Genomic DNA, 17,484 nt, shown 5'->3' with positions numbered 1-17,484 from the left:
CTACGCGTAACCATTCATTTTTGTATGATATTTTTTACTATATAAATAATAATAAAATAACGGACTTGTGATTGCATGATGGTTGTGTGTATCGACTGCCATCGCGCCGTACATACAAACCTGAGATCATCACATAAAATATAAATTATTTTGAATCAAATATTACACGCGGAATCAATGGAATGCGACTCACAGTGCTCGCACGCACTCTTCCTGTGCCTCGCGGCTTCCGCCTGCGCCTCGAATCTCACGCGAACCGATTTTAAGTATTTTTTCAGACGCAAAGAAAAATAGTTTTCGTAGTAGAAATAATAAAATTGCAAATTTCAACATGCAATCTTGTAAAGCGTCTACTCCGCTATCTTACTGTGCATACGGAATTAAAATAACAAGAAAATTGAGATTGCCAAAGATGTTTAAAACAAAAATCGTTTTTGCTCAGAAGCAATATTAAAATTCAAACTTTTCGGCGATGTAATGATTCGGAAAAATCAACGCTACCATCTTAACCAATCAGGATTAAAATAACTCCAGAATTGTAGTCTACAAAAATATTCAAAGATCTCGGGAATAAACTTTGTTGCGTTACCTGTGCGCGCGCGCGCGCTCCACGTAACTCGTATGATAATTCCGTCTATCTTCACGGGACAATCAAAAATAGTTGCAATGACAAAATCACGAGTTTCAACCTGATACTTTATTGCCCATGCACTTAATTATTGCGCTGTGCTCACATTAAAACCCCAAAAAATTATAGCCCCTAAAGTCATCTAAAGATTCAGGACTGATAAAAAAATAGTTTGCATTGAAAAATTCTAATCTTTTTTCTACGCAGCGATTCAGAAAAATCAATATTACAGTTCTGCATACTCAAAATTAAAATTCTTTAAAAATTGTGTTTTATATTATATTTTAAAAGTATTAAAATGTAATTTTGAGACCGCACGCGTCTCACCGCGTCTCTCAATTCCCGTGCCCACAAGCTCTCGCGAGCCGTGCGGCACGCGGAAGGCGCGTGATAATTAAAGGGCCTAAACCATATAGAGAAATAGGCAGAAAATGGGAAACCCCTCCCTTTCAGTACACCTCACCTATAACCTGGGGTATAAATACGGGGCGAACTCGGATTTTTGCGTCATTATAGATCTGGCGGATGATGCAAGACGCATACCCAGGGCGACTTTCAAATACAAGATTATCTCGCCAGATTATGGGCGGGATATTTAATTTAGAGACGATGAAGCTTCTTTGAGACCTATTAGCTTACCGGAAGCTATTATCTTTTATTAAAATTTATCTATTTTTCTGAATTCAGTTTTGGTTTAAAATTATTTTCTCTTTCTCAATTAATTTCTGAATTTTGCCACTTTAGAAATTATCTTCTTATCAATTTATTTTTCCGAGATAAAATCTCTACTTCTTTTCTCCTTCCTAAAAGTAGGGTCAAGACGAGCGCTTCCTGGGTAGCACTAGGTAGCGAAACCGTGATCTACTTCTCATCTTATCATGCACCTCTCCCATAATCAGGACGAGCGTTTCCTGGCTATCGCTAGGTGGCGAAATCTTGAGCATCCTCCTTCTAAAATACGAATTTATTTCTGAAGGATAAAATCTTGTTTAATGTAAAAACTTCAAATATTACAAGCTTAGCGCTTTATTCGAGTCTAAATTGGTTACATTGGTCTCGACGAAGATCCATTAAAATCACACTTATATAAGTACATACAAAAATTCGTAACTAATCAGCTTGCTTATATTATAAATTTATTGTTTCTTTCTTTGCAATTCTATCTCTCTTTACCACCAAAACCTTATTACTATTGCCTCCTACTTTTCATTTTGAGCATTAGGTTTTTTACTAAGGAATCAGTAAGCATAAAAATTAGACAACTGTTCTAATATTCTCGTGACAAGCCCATTAATCAGTTTTAAAATGGACTACATAGAGCACAACTAAAGAAAAGAGGAAACGCGGAAGCCCACAGATACCCCCCGCGAAACTAACGATCAAACACGACATAATAGTACATTTTAAAGTCACTAAAACGCCTGCTGGACACTTTGTAATTTTATAATGTATATGATCTTATCTATTTTTGGTTTCTAGTAAATATATTAATAAGTTAAAGACATTAAATACGAGCACTTTCATTACACACGCACACACGCGCGCACACACACGCACGCACCCACGCACCTACACACGCACGCACGCACCCACACACACGCATACACACATACACACATCTACATACACCCACACTTACGCCCACACTTGCGCCCACACTCACACCCACACCCACACTCACGCCCACACTTGCGCCCACACTCGCGCCCACACTCACACTCACACTCACACCTACACACACACACACACACACACACACACACACACACACACACACACACACACACACCTCACGAACGCTCTAATCCACGCATCCTTCCACATACATCAATAAAAGACAAGAGGAAAAGTTCTGCACATTCGAAACTTCGAAAAATAATTCCAGTCCACATTTCTCTTAAAATTTGTTGTCAATTAAATGAGGGAGATTCTCTAAGTGATGATAGCGGCCGAAAAATTACAATATACCAATTACACCGCCAGTTTATAAACCGGCAGACGTAACACGTGGTAAAATTTGTTATTTTTGTTAATCTTGTTCTAGTACCTTAATTTTGTTTTTTAAATATTATTTTATTATTTTATCTACTTGTTCTATATTTTTTACATTGTTTTTATGTTTCACTATAGAATTTGTTATCTATTCTATTTTTTTCTTGTGTTGCTGTTCTATATTTTTTGTCAGACAGGAGCGCGTAATGAAGTGCATTAATGTGATCCTTTCAAAGTGTAGCTGTGTACAAGTTATAGCAACCTCAGCCAATCATATAAAAACATATAATATATGATATCAAATTGTTTGCACATCTATTTAAATAATTATTTTAAAATTACATTTCTCGTTAATTTTGATTTTACATTAATGCAAAAAATAAAACAATTGTCTAGTTCTCACTTTGTCTACCATATCTTCTACTACATTCAAAATTGATTCTTTTATTTTATACCAGTATTTTTATATAGATTCAGTTTTGGTCTGTATTTAGGGCAGTATTAAATTTATCTAATACATTTAAATTTTATGTAATACATTTGGTTTTCCTTTTTAAAAGCTTTTGTTTTACTTTGTTCTTCTAATGTATGGAGCGTTTTCTTGTATTTGTTAGACTTTCTTTTAACATTACCTGCACTAGATACAGATTATTTGGATCAGCAGTTTTATGTGTTGCTGTTATCTAATACTGATGATGTGGGATCTTTTGTTCACTAACACTTGTTCTATTTGGTTGAAAGTTTCTGATCCTGTTATTTTTCATAGATGTTTTTGTGCTCAACACACGTATTTTTTATTATACTAAACAAAACAGGCGCGCGCTACGCTTTTAATATTACATAATTTTATACAAATTACAAATTTAATATTACACTATTAACCCTTTAATACACATAGTCAAAATACGCGATCTTCGCGATAAAAGCCATTCACGAAGTTAGCGCAGTGAGCATCGCGGAAAAACGATAGTAATAACTTCGATATATTTGATGTATTCTTTACACGCTTTTTTTTAAAAGGATTGTTAATAGTGGCATTATTTTCTAATAGTATTTTGTTATCACTGGTTTGATTACAGTATTTTCCTGCTAGAGTGTTTGTCGCATTTTTTGTCGCGCCTATCATAATATCATAATTATACTTAATTATTTTTTTTAGCTATTTTTATCATTTTACTTAGCTGCATCATTATTCTCTTGTTCCATATCTCACTTTCCTCATTTGTTTCCTGTCCTTCATTCTTCCTTATTCGAGGCTCGTTCTGAAGTTTCGTAGTAATATCTTTTTACGGGACACCGTTGCTAGCCGCATGCTAAATTTTCATCCTGAAGGGTCGGAATTTTTTGTTGGGATAATTTTCCTTATCGGATGTGAATACGCTTACTTTTTTTTACAAATATTAATATTTTTTATGTTATTGAATAAATAACTCTATTATTTATTCTAAAAATGAGTAATTTTTGAATTTTATATCATTTAATAGTAAAATATATTTAATTAAAAAGGGGGAAAGTTTCAATTTCTAATAGTAATCTGACGGCGTTCGTATTAGCCATGATGTCATGTTATGTAAGAGTAAAATTTTCTTTTTTTCTTTCAGCTTCATTTTTTTTTGCACATTGATTTTTCTCGTACATAATTGTATATTATGATCAAAACTGTATGATATAAAAGTAAAATGCCCTCTCACAATTCTGTTATAAATGAGGAGTGCGTACAATGAAGTGCATTAATGTGATCCTTTCAGAGTGTAGCTGTGTACAAGTTATAGCAACCTCAGCCAATCATATAAAAGTATATAATATATGACATCAAATTGTTTGCATATTTATTTAAATAATTATTTATTTTAAAATTACATTTCTTGTTCATTTTGATTTTACATTAATGCAAAAAATAATTACTTTAAAAGTCATACATAAACTATTTAATAAACGTTGTTTTAAAATTTATGCTATAAACGGATTTTAAGGCGCTGACTATTTGTTTTTTACTCTTTTCTACTGGCTATATGATACGATTACACCGCGCATTACCCGGTGCTTACACAATTTTTGTTTTTGCGAACGTGGAAATAGAATTTGTTAGCAGGGCTTTTGACTGCTACATACATTATAAATGCATGGACAACACGTGCAGCCTCCAATATCCTTTACCAATCTTTTACCACCAATTATTAATAAGTGCTATCTAATTGAAAGGTGAAGAAATGTTATTGAAATAAATTTTTAATGAAATTTTGTTGAAATTTCTAGTAAATTTTTCAAAATGCAAAATTTTAAAAAATATTGAAATTTATTAAGATTTCATTAAAATTTCTTTCTTAAGGTTTTATTATACATGAATTTGAGTATAAAAATTATTATTGCACATATTATCGCACATATCATAATTTATTTTTTAAATAGGATCAATTGAGCATGGTCAAAGACTTGATGAATATTACCTAAAACAGAATGACATAGATGACACAGATGATTTTGTAGATAAAAATGTGAAGGTGTTGCCACCGCATATTGAAGAAATAAAACGTCTAGTAAGTTTGTGCAAAATTTTTCTTTACACTTTTGTGCGTGCGTGCGTGAGTGTGGATGTACGTGCGCGCGCATACGAGTATGTGTGCGTATGCGCGCGTGCTGTGTGAATCAGAATAATCCTTTGTGTTTAGACAACTAATCGCAAAGAGTGCTCCACGTAAATACTTGCGTTGGACGATAAGTTGCGCTGCTTTTGCTTTTCTCTTGTACGCGGCCCGTAATTCGCTAACTTTATTCTGTTACTCATAAAATAAGCTGGACAAAATTTTCGTAGAGGAAAAATCGTCTCAGAATTCAACCAGGAAATACGTTTTTACAAAGGGATTGTTCTGAATCACTCTGTATATTAAAACAAAAACTAAAGAGGAAAAGAAAACGATTTGAAAGACAATCAAACTTGCAACTGAAGGATGAAGGTCAATTAACTGAACAAATAAGGTGGAATATTATAAAAGTATTGTGTATATTGAAATATTTCAAATATTACATTCTATCTGAAAAAGTGCATTTCATCGATATTAACAAATCTCAAAAATGAGGCACAATAATGGTGAACAGAGCTTTTCTTTTTTTTCATTTAAAATATCACCAAAAAGATTTCTAATTTATTATTGACACATTGGTGGACAATGATTACTTGTTGGATTTTATTTTTGACACTATCAATATTTGTTTGAAAAGTTTTTTTTTTTTAATGTGGTTTAAGGCTTCTGACTCGTCAGTTGAGAACTCCGTGTTGACGGTAGCTACGTACCGTCGCGGACAAAATTAGAACTAATAGATGAGAAACGTGACAGGTTGATCATGAAATTTTGTCTTGCATGTCATTTTGTTATCATGTGTTTCATTGTAAAAATGTGACCTGTGTCATATTTACCAAATTTGTAAAAATGGGCTGCTAGTAAGTAAAGTTATTTTGAATTTTATACATAAAAGCATTTTTATTCTTTTCAACAGTTGTGTTTTCCTGTCAGAATAGGTTTCACTTTACGTACTTTCCACAACTATTTACTGACTGTTAAGCAGAAAAAAGATAGTCAAAGCCGATTTTTACAAGTGTTTTAAAACGATCTCTTTATTTTGTTTTATCCAAATTCTCTTTATTTACAAATGCTACGGCGGAAATTTTTACGTATGATTTCTTGCTTATAACTTCACGACTTCAATATGGCGAGTAGTCAGGAGCATAGATCTTATAAATATGAACTGGCAATTGCTATACTTTCTGCAAGGAAATAATGTCCGGAGAAAATTAGAAAGAATTTTTAATAGCTTTTCTTTCTTTGAATGTTTGAAAATATACGTTGCACATGTCAGTGAAAGCGTATGCACCGATCAGAATACATCAATGTGTAATATGCGAAAGGTATTTCCGGACACTTGTAGAAAGAAAAGTACGAACACGTTCTTACTTCTATTGCCAATCTATACTCATAAGATCTATGGTCAGGAGCCTTAAACAAAACAATGTAGATTTACTGATTAATTCTAATCCTGTGCTATGGTTTACATTACCGTTTATTCCCAAACTCTCAGATAGATTCAAACACATTATCGGTAATTTAAATGTTGGATTAGCGCAGTTTATAGTGTGAATAAACTCAATAGTTTATCAGAATTTGCAAGAATACTCTCTTGACTTATGGGAAGAAAAACGTTTACAAAGTTGATTGCAAGAACTGTGATGCAATTTAAAACCGATGGATTTTTGTAAATATTCATAGAAAAAAGTCATAAGTAAACGAATATCAATATTTTTAATGTTATAAAATTAGACATTTATTTTATGACATTAGTGCAACGTTTCGATTGTACTAACAATAAGTCATACTCAGTCTTATAATAAATCATAATATCTTAACATATATCATTGTTTGAAGAATAAACTAATAATAATAATTACTTAATAATAATAACTAATAATAATAATAATTTTTTAAAATGTTTTTAACAAGAACGTTAAATATTATATTTTCCGTTGTCGACTATTATATTTGCACTAGTCAAGTATATATCTATATATTTTGTTACTATATCTATTTTTGCATAAGTGTGAAATGCTAACCAAAAATAATTTGTTCTAAATATTTTATAACGTTTACAAAATATATAATAAGATTAAATGTTAAAAATCTTTAAAAAAAAGTAGGGCGATGTGGGATAAAGTGGGACGGGTTTTTGTTTGCCTCCATAGAAGTGTCAAAAAATTGAATTTTTGAACAATCAATGGTTGTTTTCACTAGAGGACGAAAAAAACTAACTTTCTATAATTGCGGATTTTCAAAGTTTTGATTTTAAGTTGTATTTTTAGCTATTTTTCAAAAACGAAAAATTTTGGGCTTTTGAAAAGGTGGGGTAAAGTGGGACACCAAAGAAATTCAGTCAAAACAGCCATAAAAACCAACTTAAATCGACTTCTATGTTTAATCAACACTTCTAAATAATGAATAATTGAAAATAGAGCAATAAAATTTTTTTCTCTCTCTAAAATAGCTATAGCATTTAAACTTATAATTTTTTGATAGTTTGCAGTTACTGTCACATTATAGTAATATTTAATATTAAATTTTCTCCGTGATAAGTAATAACATTTGAAAAAATTAATAAAATCACTTGATTTGCACTAACTCTTCAAGAAAACATGAAAAATCCACTTTGCTCCACAACGTTAATTTGCACGCAATCATTAAGTATCGAACTAGATTAAGTTTTTACATTTTTTTTATTTATTAGAAAAATAATAGAAAAACGATAGTTGCACATAACTTTCTTTTGTTGAGCACTTAAAAAACTTACTTAAATTACGCGTGTTATGAATATAAGAAAAACTTTATGAAAATAACAACTATTCTGGTAAGCTCGTATGCAATTTAACAATTAATCGAAAAGGCCAGTAAGACGAGCAAAAAGGTGTAGATGTTCGTATAACTTATAATACATATTTATTAGTATATCGAGAACACAAACATTTCGACTCTACGGAGTCTTCTTCAGTGTGTGTGTATTCTTACATTACAGACGCCAGAGCGCAAACAAATCTTCAAAATAGCCTTTTAAATACAGTAGTCCGGGATTTAAAACATATGGTCCGAAATTTCTATTTTTGCTTCGTCGATTTTCAGTCCGCGAAACAAATCGTGTCAACAATTCGGTCTACATATCGCTTCTTGTTGTACGACTCGTGCAATTTAATCGATCTCCGACCAATAATAGGTTCGTCATTAGAGTCGTTGTAAGGCATGTTCAACGCTTATAAATGTTAACGCGTAACGATCAATCTGTATTGATCGGCGTGACAAGGGAGATTGTCACAGAAAAGTGATTGTGAATAAGAAACAAGAATTAATTTCAAAAATTGGTTTATTGCTATTTCTAGGAGGATTTCTTATTAATACTGTAGTATCGTATTTTTCCAATATTTACAAAAATCATTATTTTTACAAGTTTTCACAAAAAGCGTCCCACAGTGCCCCAGTTTTCCTTAATCGCGACTGCGAATTTTGTTAAGTACATATGACTTACATATACAGAGTGTTTAAAAAGTTCCGGGACGGCGAAATATTTTGAAAACTAAGCATTTTAGGAAAAAGTGTTTCAGATAAAAGTTGTAGGGTTTTAAAAGATCTATTTACTGATCTTATCAGTTTAACTTTGGATGGCGTTGCCAAGGTCAGATCAAAATCATATTAACTTTTTTAAAGGGAACACTATTTTTGATTTCAGAATCTAATAACGTGTCAAGAGTTTTCCAAAACACTATAAATCAGTTTATTTTTGTTAAGTACTTTTCGAGTTATAAGGCTTGGAAAGTTACAATACATTGTAGCTTTCAAGCCTCACAACTCGGAAGTACTTAATGAAAAATAACCTTTTTATAGTGTTTTAAAAAGTTCTTGAAACTAACTACAAGAAAATGCAATAAAAGCTATAGAATGTTAGGGAAGTACCAATACCCCTTAATCAGGGGATTACCGATATTCTAACATTCTATATCTTTTATTGCATTTTCTTGCAATCGATTTCGAGAACTTTTCAAAACACTATAAAAATGTTATTTTTCATGAAATACTTTCCGAGTTGTGAGGTTGGAAAACTACAATGTACTGTAACTTTCCAAGCCTCACAACTCAGAAAGTACTTAACGAAAATAAACTTATTTATAGTGTTTTGAAAAATTCTTGACACCAGCTATTAAATTCTGGAATTAAAAATAGGGTATTTTGAAAAATTTAATGTGATTTTGATCTGAACTTAGCGACGCCATCCAAGTTCCAACTGATAAGATTAGTAAATAGATCTTTTGAAGCTTTACAACTTTTATTCGAAACACTGTTTCCTAAAATGCTTAGTTTTTGAAATATTGTGCCGCCCCGAAACTTTTTGAATACCTTGTATATTGAGTTTTTACTACGGACAATCAAAATTAGGATATACAATATTAGTTTATTAGATTATGGCAATCGTATAACAAAAAATTTTTTATGTAATAGTAGCGAATTTTCACACACATTATGTAATTATTGGAGATATCTTATAGTAGAATGGCGATTTATGAAGGTTAAGTAAAGCTATAACTAGTTTTACTTAGGCAGATTCACTAATAATTACATTGAATTAATAAACTTTTATATTTATTAATTAATTGGTCAACAATTGTTTAATGCTTGTTTTTTATGATTGTTAATTTTGCTATTAATTGGAGTTAGGTAAAATATGTATAGAACCTTATTTGTAAAGCTTATCACGAACTTCATTTTTTGTTTAACACATTTTTTTGTAAAATTCATTTTTTTGCAAAATGAATTTTCTGAAATAATTAAGAAAAACTGTTTTTTCTTTCTCTAAGAATATCTCAAAATCTGTAGGAAAGCGCCAATGAATTTCTAAAGAAAAGTTGGTCAGTATCCTTGCTTCTATAACATATGTCAAGGTCAACATGATTGGAGCTGGATCCCTTATAGTGCACAATTACCCGCATTTGGATTGATTAACTAACTTTACTCACAAAAATTTTAATCAAATATCTGGAAATAAACAATCATTTTGCAAGAATATTACAGATGTTTCGGCTTATATTTAAGTCGTCTTTAGTGTGTGATGTATTGATGTTATATGGCAGTTTGTAATAACAAAAATATCCATTACTTTTGTTCAAAGGCGAAGCTGCAGCACTTTTGTGTCTCAGCCGATTCCATAGCCAGAGAAACAGGCTATGTAAGAAAACATACAAATGACATATGAATTCAGATAACTACAGGAAAGTTAAAAATTCTGATTTGCATTGTACTTACAGCTCATTCCATGAACAAACGTGAAAAGTCAAAATTCGTTTCGTCAAGCAAATTTTCTTATAATTACAATTAATTCTAAAAAAGTGTTTGTTTTTCAAATCTTTAACTCAGCACAGTCTATACGATGTCAAGGATTAAAAGAAGAACGAGTATTAAGTCAACGACGTTAAGATACTAAATAAAGTCAACCGAATAATGTTTAAAACAATAATATTGTTTGTTTGTTAATAAAAGACAAATATATTGTATTTAATAATTGTTTGAAGTTCAAGGCTATTGTTTTACGTAAAATTTTTGATACCAATCTTTTATTCTAATTATTGTCCGTGTCTAATACTTCTATGTCTTCCCAACGGAATTAATGATGCATTTTATGCTTCGTGATAATGGAATGGGTTGTGATATTTTAACATATGTTACTTGTATGTTTTTTTTTTTACATAGCTTGTTTTTTTGTCTATGTCTGAGACACAAAAGTGCTGCAACTTTGCTTTTAAACGAAGGTGATGGAATATATTTCATTTGTTGTTACGAATTGCGACGTCATATCAATACATCATACATTGAAGATGACTTAAAAATAAACCGAAACATCTCTAATATTCTTATGAAATAATTGTGTAAATCCAAAGATGTTTGATTAAAGTTTTTATGAGTAAAATTAATCAATTCAAATGCGCACTATTTACTGCGCTGACTTCTAATTGTTCTGTTTTTCTTACTTGTCATTTAAAGTATTTTTTTGTTATGTAAATCTGAAATTATGAGACTTGAAAGTTATATTATTGGCGTTAGCATCCAAGATGCACAGAGATTGCATGGTTGGGTTTACACCTCTTATGTGCGTGCGTGTATTTAATACAATGTCTTTTTTGGTTAACAGGCAAACGAGGGCTTTGAGGAGGAGAAATATTCATTTGCAATTAATTTATATAATAAAGCTATTTCGAATTGTCCAACGGCAGCGGTATTGTTTGCTAATCGAGCAGCTGCTTATATGAAACGCGCTTGGTAATTATTCTTGCCTGATAACAGTATGTATATGATAATAATTATAAAATTATGTGTACCTTTTATATATATATATATATATATATATATATATATATATGTATATACAGGGTGATTCAAAATAACCTATTGGTCCCGAAGCTGGCATATTCATAATCGAATTCTGAGACGATTTTTCCTTTTGCAAAAATTTGTCCGGAGCTTAGTTTTCAAGTTACAATAAGAATTAGTTAGCGTATGACGGGTCAGGTACAAGTGGTAGACAGGGGCGACGCGACTCACTGTTACACGTGAGTGTTTCCGTGGGGCACCTCCTGTGCTCAAATGACTGACAAAAGTACATGGACAGCACATTTCTATTTAAACTTTCTTTCTCTCTCTCTCTTTCTCTCTCTCTCTCTCTCTCTCTCTCTCTCTCTGTCACTTTAATTATGCTACATTTTGTGCTACAACTTGTCAAATTTCGATCTGTCATCCGACCGTCAAATATCGGGATGACCGTAAAATCTTCAAGTAAGTTTACATTATTATAATAAATGTACGCCCGAGAATAATAAAATTTAATGCAAATTAGATTACTTAAATGTGCACTTGCAAGTTAAAAGTAGCACTTTTAAAACGCACAAAAAGGAAAGGAGAGAGAGAGAGAGAGAGAGAGAGAGAGAGAGAGAGAAAGAGAGACGGGGGAGAAGGGGGCTTTAAACAAGTTTAAGCACGTTCACTCACGCACACGGCAATCAGCTTATTGTTTCCACGATGCGACAGTTCAATTTAAATTTGTCCTTTATCCATATCTATCCCTCGAAGTTGTTTCATATTTTACCACATTTACACTATTTACTCTGCACTTGATCGATAAACGCGGAACTACGCGACGAACCGATCGATCAACTTTATTAATTACTACTCTAATCACTACAATCATTCGATGCGTTAAAATTACTCGAAGAAACACGTGTTTACGTTACGATCACACAACACGTGTTCACTCGACGATATGAAGCAGACTGGATGTTATTGGTTATGTTGTTATAAGAGTGTCGAACGATTGGTTAAAGCCATAAGTCAAAACGCGGCAATTTAAAATAAAAATATTGGTTAATACAATTTACATCAATACAATTTATTAGAAAAATGTTGCAAATGCATGTTTATCAATATTTGTTAAAAATTGTATGATAGTGACTTTATCAAGATAATTATTATTCATTCTAAATATTCAAGAAATAATTTTATCAAAATCAATTTTTTCTAAACATTTTTTTATTTCTTATTTTTGAATATTTGCGAAAACTGTGAAAATATTTCTCGAAATAAAATATTTGGTTGCCCTGAAAAGGACAGATTATCCGTTGCTGCAAGGAGATTTCAAGAATTTAATCCTTGAAGTTTTTTTTATAATAAATATTCTAAATAATTATCTTGATAAAGTCACTTACAATTTTTAACAAGTAATAATAAACATGCATTTGCCACATTTTTCTAATAAATTGTATCGATGTAAATCGTATTAATCAATATTTTCATTTTGAATTACCGCGTTTTGACTTATGGCTTTAATCAATCGTTCGACACTCTTATAACGACATAACCAATAACACTCAGTCGACTGCTTCATATCGTCGAGTGAACACGTGTTGTGTGATTGTAACGTAAATATGTGTTTCTTCGAGTAATTTTAACGCATCAAATAATTGTAGTGTTTACAGTAGTGATTAATAGTAATTAATAAAGTCGATCGATCGGTTCGTCGCGTAGCTCCGCGTTTATCAATCAAATGCAGAGTAAATAGTGTAAATGTGGTGAAACAACTTCGAGGGATAGATCTGGATGAAGGACAAATTTAAATTGAACTGTCGCATCGTGGAAACAATAAGCTGATCGCCGTGTGCGTAAGTAAACGTGCTTAAACTTGTTCAAAGCCCCCCCCCCCGTCTCTCTCTCTCTCTCTTCTTTCTATCCCTTTTTGTGCGTTTTAAAAGTGCTACTTTTAACTTGCAAGTGCACATTTAAGTAATCTAATTTGCATTAATTTTTATTATTCGCGGGCGTACATTTATTATAATAATGTAAACTTACTTGAAGATTTCACGGTTATCCCGATATTTGACGGCCGCATGACAGATCGAAATTTGACAAGTTAAATGTAGCATAATTAAAGTGACAGAGAGAGAGAGAGAGAGAGAGAGAGAGAGAGAGAGAGAGAAAGTTTAAATAGGAATGTGCTGTCCATGTACTTTTGTCAGTCATTTGAGCGCAGGAGGTGCCCCACGGAAACACCCACGTGTAACAGTGAGTCGCGCCGCTCCTGTCTACCACTTGTACCTGACCCGTCATACGCTAACTAATTCTTATTGTAACTTGAAAACTAAGCTCCGGACAAATTTTTGCAAAAGGAAAAATTGTCTCAGAATTCGATTACGAATATGCCAGCTTCGGGACCAATAGGTTATTTTGAATCACCCTGTATATATATATATATATATATATATATATATATATAAGTATGCGTAATTGTGATATTTCCAGGGATGGCGATATTTATGCTGCTTTACGAGACTGCAAGACAACATTACTTCTTGATCCAGAACACGTAAAAGCTCACTTTAGGTAAAGTCAATATATCCTAACGGTTGTGCACGAAGAGTTTGAGAGACTGTTTTATCGTTTTTGGTGAAAAAATTATATCTTACAATATTTTTAACAATCCTTATATTTTAAAGGAGAAGGATCCCTAAGGCCTGTTTTCGGCACCTTTTAAAATTGGACCAAAATGACTGGAATCACTTCCTTATACCCTTGGAAGTAATATTTACTAGGGCTGGTGATTTGCTTCGAAGGCTTCCACATTCGAATTTCAAAGTTTCGAAGATTCGAAACTTTGGTATTAAAATCTTTGAAGTTTGAAGTTAACTTTGAAGCTTTGAAGGTACTTTAAATTTCGAAGCTTTAAAGTTTCGAAAAAATGTACCTTGCGAACTGAGATATTGTTGACGACTATTCACTATCGTAAACATGAGTTCTTACTTGCGGGTAACATTGTTTCGCCACAATGGAACTGTCTTGTTTCTGAAAATATTTCGACAATGCTTTTACTTTTCAAAATAAGTTTCTATTAGAGTAAAGCCATGTATTTTCATTAGATATAGTTTTGATAAAGAAATATTTTTGCGTTTATTGTATTTAAAAAAAAATATTTTTTTACTATTCCCGAATCTTCTTTCAATGTTACGGTGTGATTGAAAACAAGCTAAAATATATGTTTTTTTTAAGAATATATGTTATATAATGCAAGTTTTTAAAACATGCTATAATGTATTGTAATTATACTAATCTTTTAATTGCACAAACGTATTTTTCGAAACTTTGAAGACGCTTTAAACTTTGAAAGATCGAAGTTAACTTCGAAGCTTCGAATCTTTGAAGCAAGTCAAATGTAACAGCTCTAATGTTTACAAGGGGAGGACGCGGTGACTTACCCTGGGATTTCGACCTCAATTTTTTAAATTATTTTAGAGATGAAAAAAAGGTTTGTCTCCTGGCATTTAATTGAATAGGCTTTAGTTTTGAAGTAATAAATTTGTGAAAATTAGCCATACCGCGGTGCGCCATACGAGCCTTTCCGGTAACTCTTCCAACCAGTGCAGTTGGCTCCGTGAGTTAGGCGCTTGTTTTACATTCATAAGATCCGGGTTTGCTCCTGGAAATGGGCAATAATTTTTTTTTAATGAGTGTTTTTATTTGTCTATTTTGATATTGATATAGTATACAAATTTTTATTTATATTTATTTTGATATTGATATACACTACTAAAAAAAAAATAAGGAGCACTTTCCAGACACCAAAAATTAGGTCATTTTTCAAATGACTATCTCGGTGAAAAATTATCGTAGATAAAAAATAAAAAAAGCATTTTGAAGCTTGAAGATCCAACTTTAACACTTTACCAGCAGATTTTTAAAATTCTTTTAACTTCTTTGTCTTATGCAGTAAAATAACACCTTGTTTTGTTCCTTAAAATTTCGTATTTTTGACACTTTGCAGGTCGACCAATAAATTTTTTTCGAATAATTCAAGTAAAGCTTCATAAACTACAACATTTTGCCTACAAAATGGTTTTTTTTTTTTTCAATTTCTCTACAATTTTTTTTTTTTTTTTTACGCAACTTTGAAGCTAAACCTGCATTTTTTTACAAATGATATCCGTACTCCGTGAAAAATCATCGTAGACAAAAAATCAAAAAACTATTTTAAAGCTCGAAATTGCAGCATTAACATGCTATTAATGGTTTTCAAAAATTTTTTCAATTTCTCAGTACTATGCCTCAAAAAAGATACACTGTTTTTTTCCTTGAAATTATGTATTTTTAACATCCTGTAACTCAATAAAAATTTTTTTTTTACAAATCCAATGCAAGTGCCATAAAGTATGACATTTTCTCTACAAAATGCTTTTTTTTAATTTTTTTTACGATTTTTTTTGACCGAGTTACAAGACTTCGAAGAAACACATTTTTTTAGTACACTTTTCCGAAAAATAACGTCTGCCGCCGACATTAGCATTACCCAATGTGCACCGCGTGGAGGTTGCCGGTCGGATTTTTGCACATCGTGTGCGTACGTGCGTGCAGGTGGGCGGGCGGGCGTACATGCGTGCGTCACAGCAGAGATAAGGACCCCACAGTTCGTCACTTCTGCAGTATTTAATGACTCCAAACCTTTTCTGCTGTTGTGCGCGTGCGTGTGTGCGTGCTTGCGTATGCGTGCGTGTGCGTGTGTGTGTGCGCGCGCGCGCATGAGTGTTCAATAGTGTGTATTTCCTCTCTGATCAATTACTGCTTGCAACCGTTCTTGCATATTTATACATATTGCAATAAGATCTTACGGAATGTTGTGCCAAATTTCTGTTAAAATTTCTCCTAATTCTAAATTTTGCGGCTGTTCTTTGCGACGCCTTAATCGTCGTTCCATTTCATCCCAAATGGGCTCGATTGAATTTAAGTCCGGGCTATTGGCGGGATGATTTAACAGTCTAATTGCGTGTTGTTCAAAAAAACGTCGCGTTATATTTGCCATATGAGGTCGAGCGTTGTCTTGTATGAAAATAAAGTTTCGACAGGGTTGATTTAATGGCAAAACGTGTAGTCGTAGAATATCGTTGATATAACGAACACCCGTTATTGCCGGAGGTGGCAGGATCACTTCGTCTTTTAAGTGATATGCACCCCCACACCATCACGGAACCGCCGTTGTAAGATCGTACTGGCATAACGCAACGTCGATCATAATGTTCATTTCGTCGACGCCAAGTACGTATACGAGCATTATTGCCATAAAGGCAAAAACGTGATTTGTCGGAGAAATATACACATCTCCAATCCCTTGCGGTCCAATTTATGTGATCGCGCGCAAATTGATAACGTACTTGGCGACGTACGGGTGTGAGTCTTGGTACTTGCGCACGAACACGAGAACGAAGACCAGCTTCTCTCAAACGGTTGCGAATTGTTTGTTCGCACACACGGCGCAAATGAATGTCATCGCGAATGTTTCTTGCGGTAATTATTCGTTTTTCTAATTCATAACGAACAATGGCTTGATCTTGTCTATTTGTCGTTATTCGAGAACGACCACTTCCTTCACGTCTCGTGTAATTTCCCGTGTCTTGATATCGTGACCAAGCTTTATTCACTACGGACACGGATGCACCAATATCTTGCGCCACATAACGCATACTAAAACCTTGTTGCAAAAGCGCGATTATGCGTGCAACTTCTACGACCGATAAATGTCTACACGGCATTTTGAAAATTCCGTGTCGTTTATCACACTGCGAGAATCGCCGGCGTACTAAACAAAATTTTATTGTATTGAGCATGCAATGTTTACATATGGTCATCTTTGTCTAAAAAAAGATTTTCTTTAGAGTAAGACGATTATATGTTTACATATAGTCATCTTTGGCTAACGAAAATCTCTTTTTAGACAAAGATGACTATATGTAAACATATAGTCGTCTTACT

General features: G+C 32.7%; 1 protein-coding gene across 6 annotated transcripts in view; it reads left to right on the top strand.

Moving 5' to 3' along the window:
- The window catches only part of LOC105198377 (WD and tetratricopeptide repeats protein 1), a 124,704-nt gene that overhangs the window by 56,288 nt on the left and 50,932 nt on the right, over positions 1–17,484 (top strand). For all 6 annotated transcript variants that reach the window (XM_039458691.1, XM_039458693.1, XM_039458688.1 and 3 more), the window contains 3 exons: positions 5,030–5,157; positions 11,333–11,460; positions 13,990–14,070. In XM_039458691.1, the coding sequence (XP_039314625.1) occupies positions 5,030–5,157; positions 11,333–11,460; positions 13,990–14,070 (337 nt within the window). The remainder of the gene's footprint in view (positions 1–5,029; positions 5,158–11,332; positions 11,461–13,989; positions 14,071–17,484) is intronic.

Source organism: Solenopsis invicta, chromosome 16, assembly GCF_016802725.1.
Source record: "Solenopsis invicta isolate M01_SB chromosome 16, UNIL_Sinv_3.0, whole genome shotgun sequence".
NCBI lineage: Eukaryota > Metazoa > Arthropoda > Insecta > Hymenoptera > Formicidae > Solenopsis > Solenopsis invicta.
Note: the sequence above shows the minus strand (reverse complement) of the source record. Positions and strands in the feature narration are given on the sequence as shown.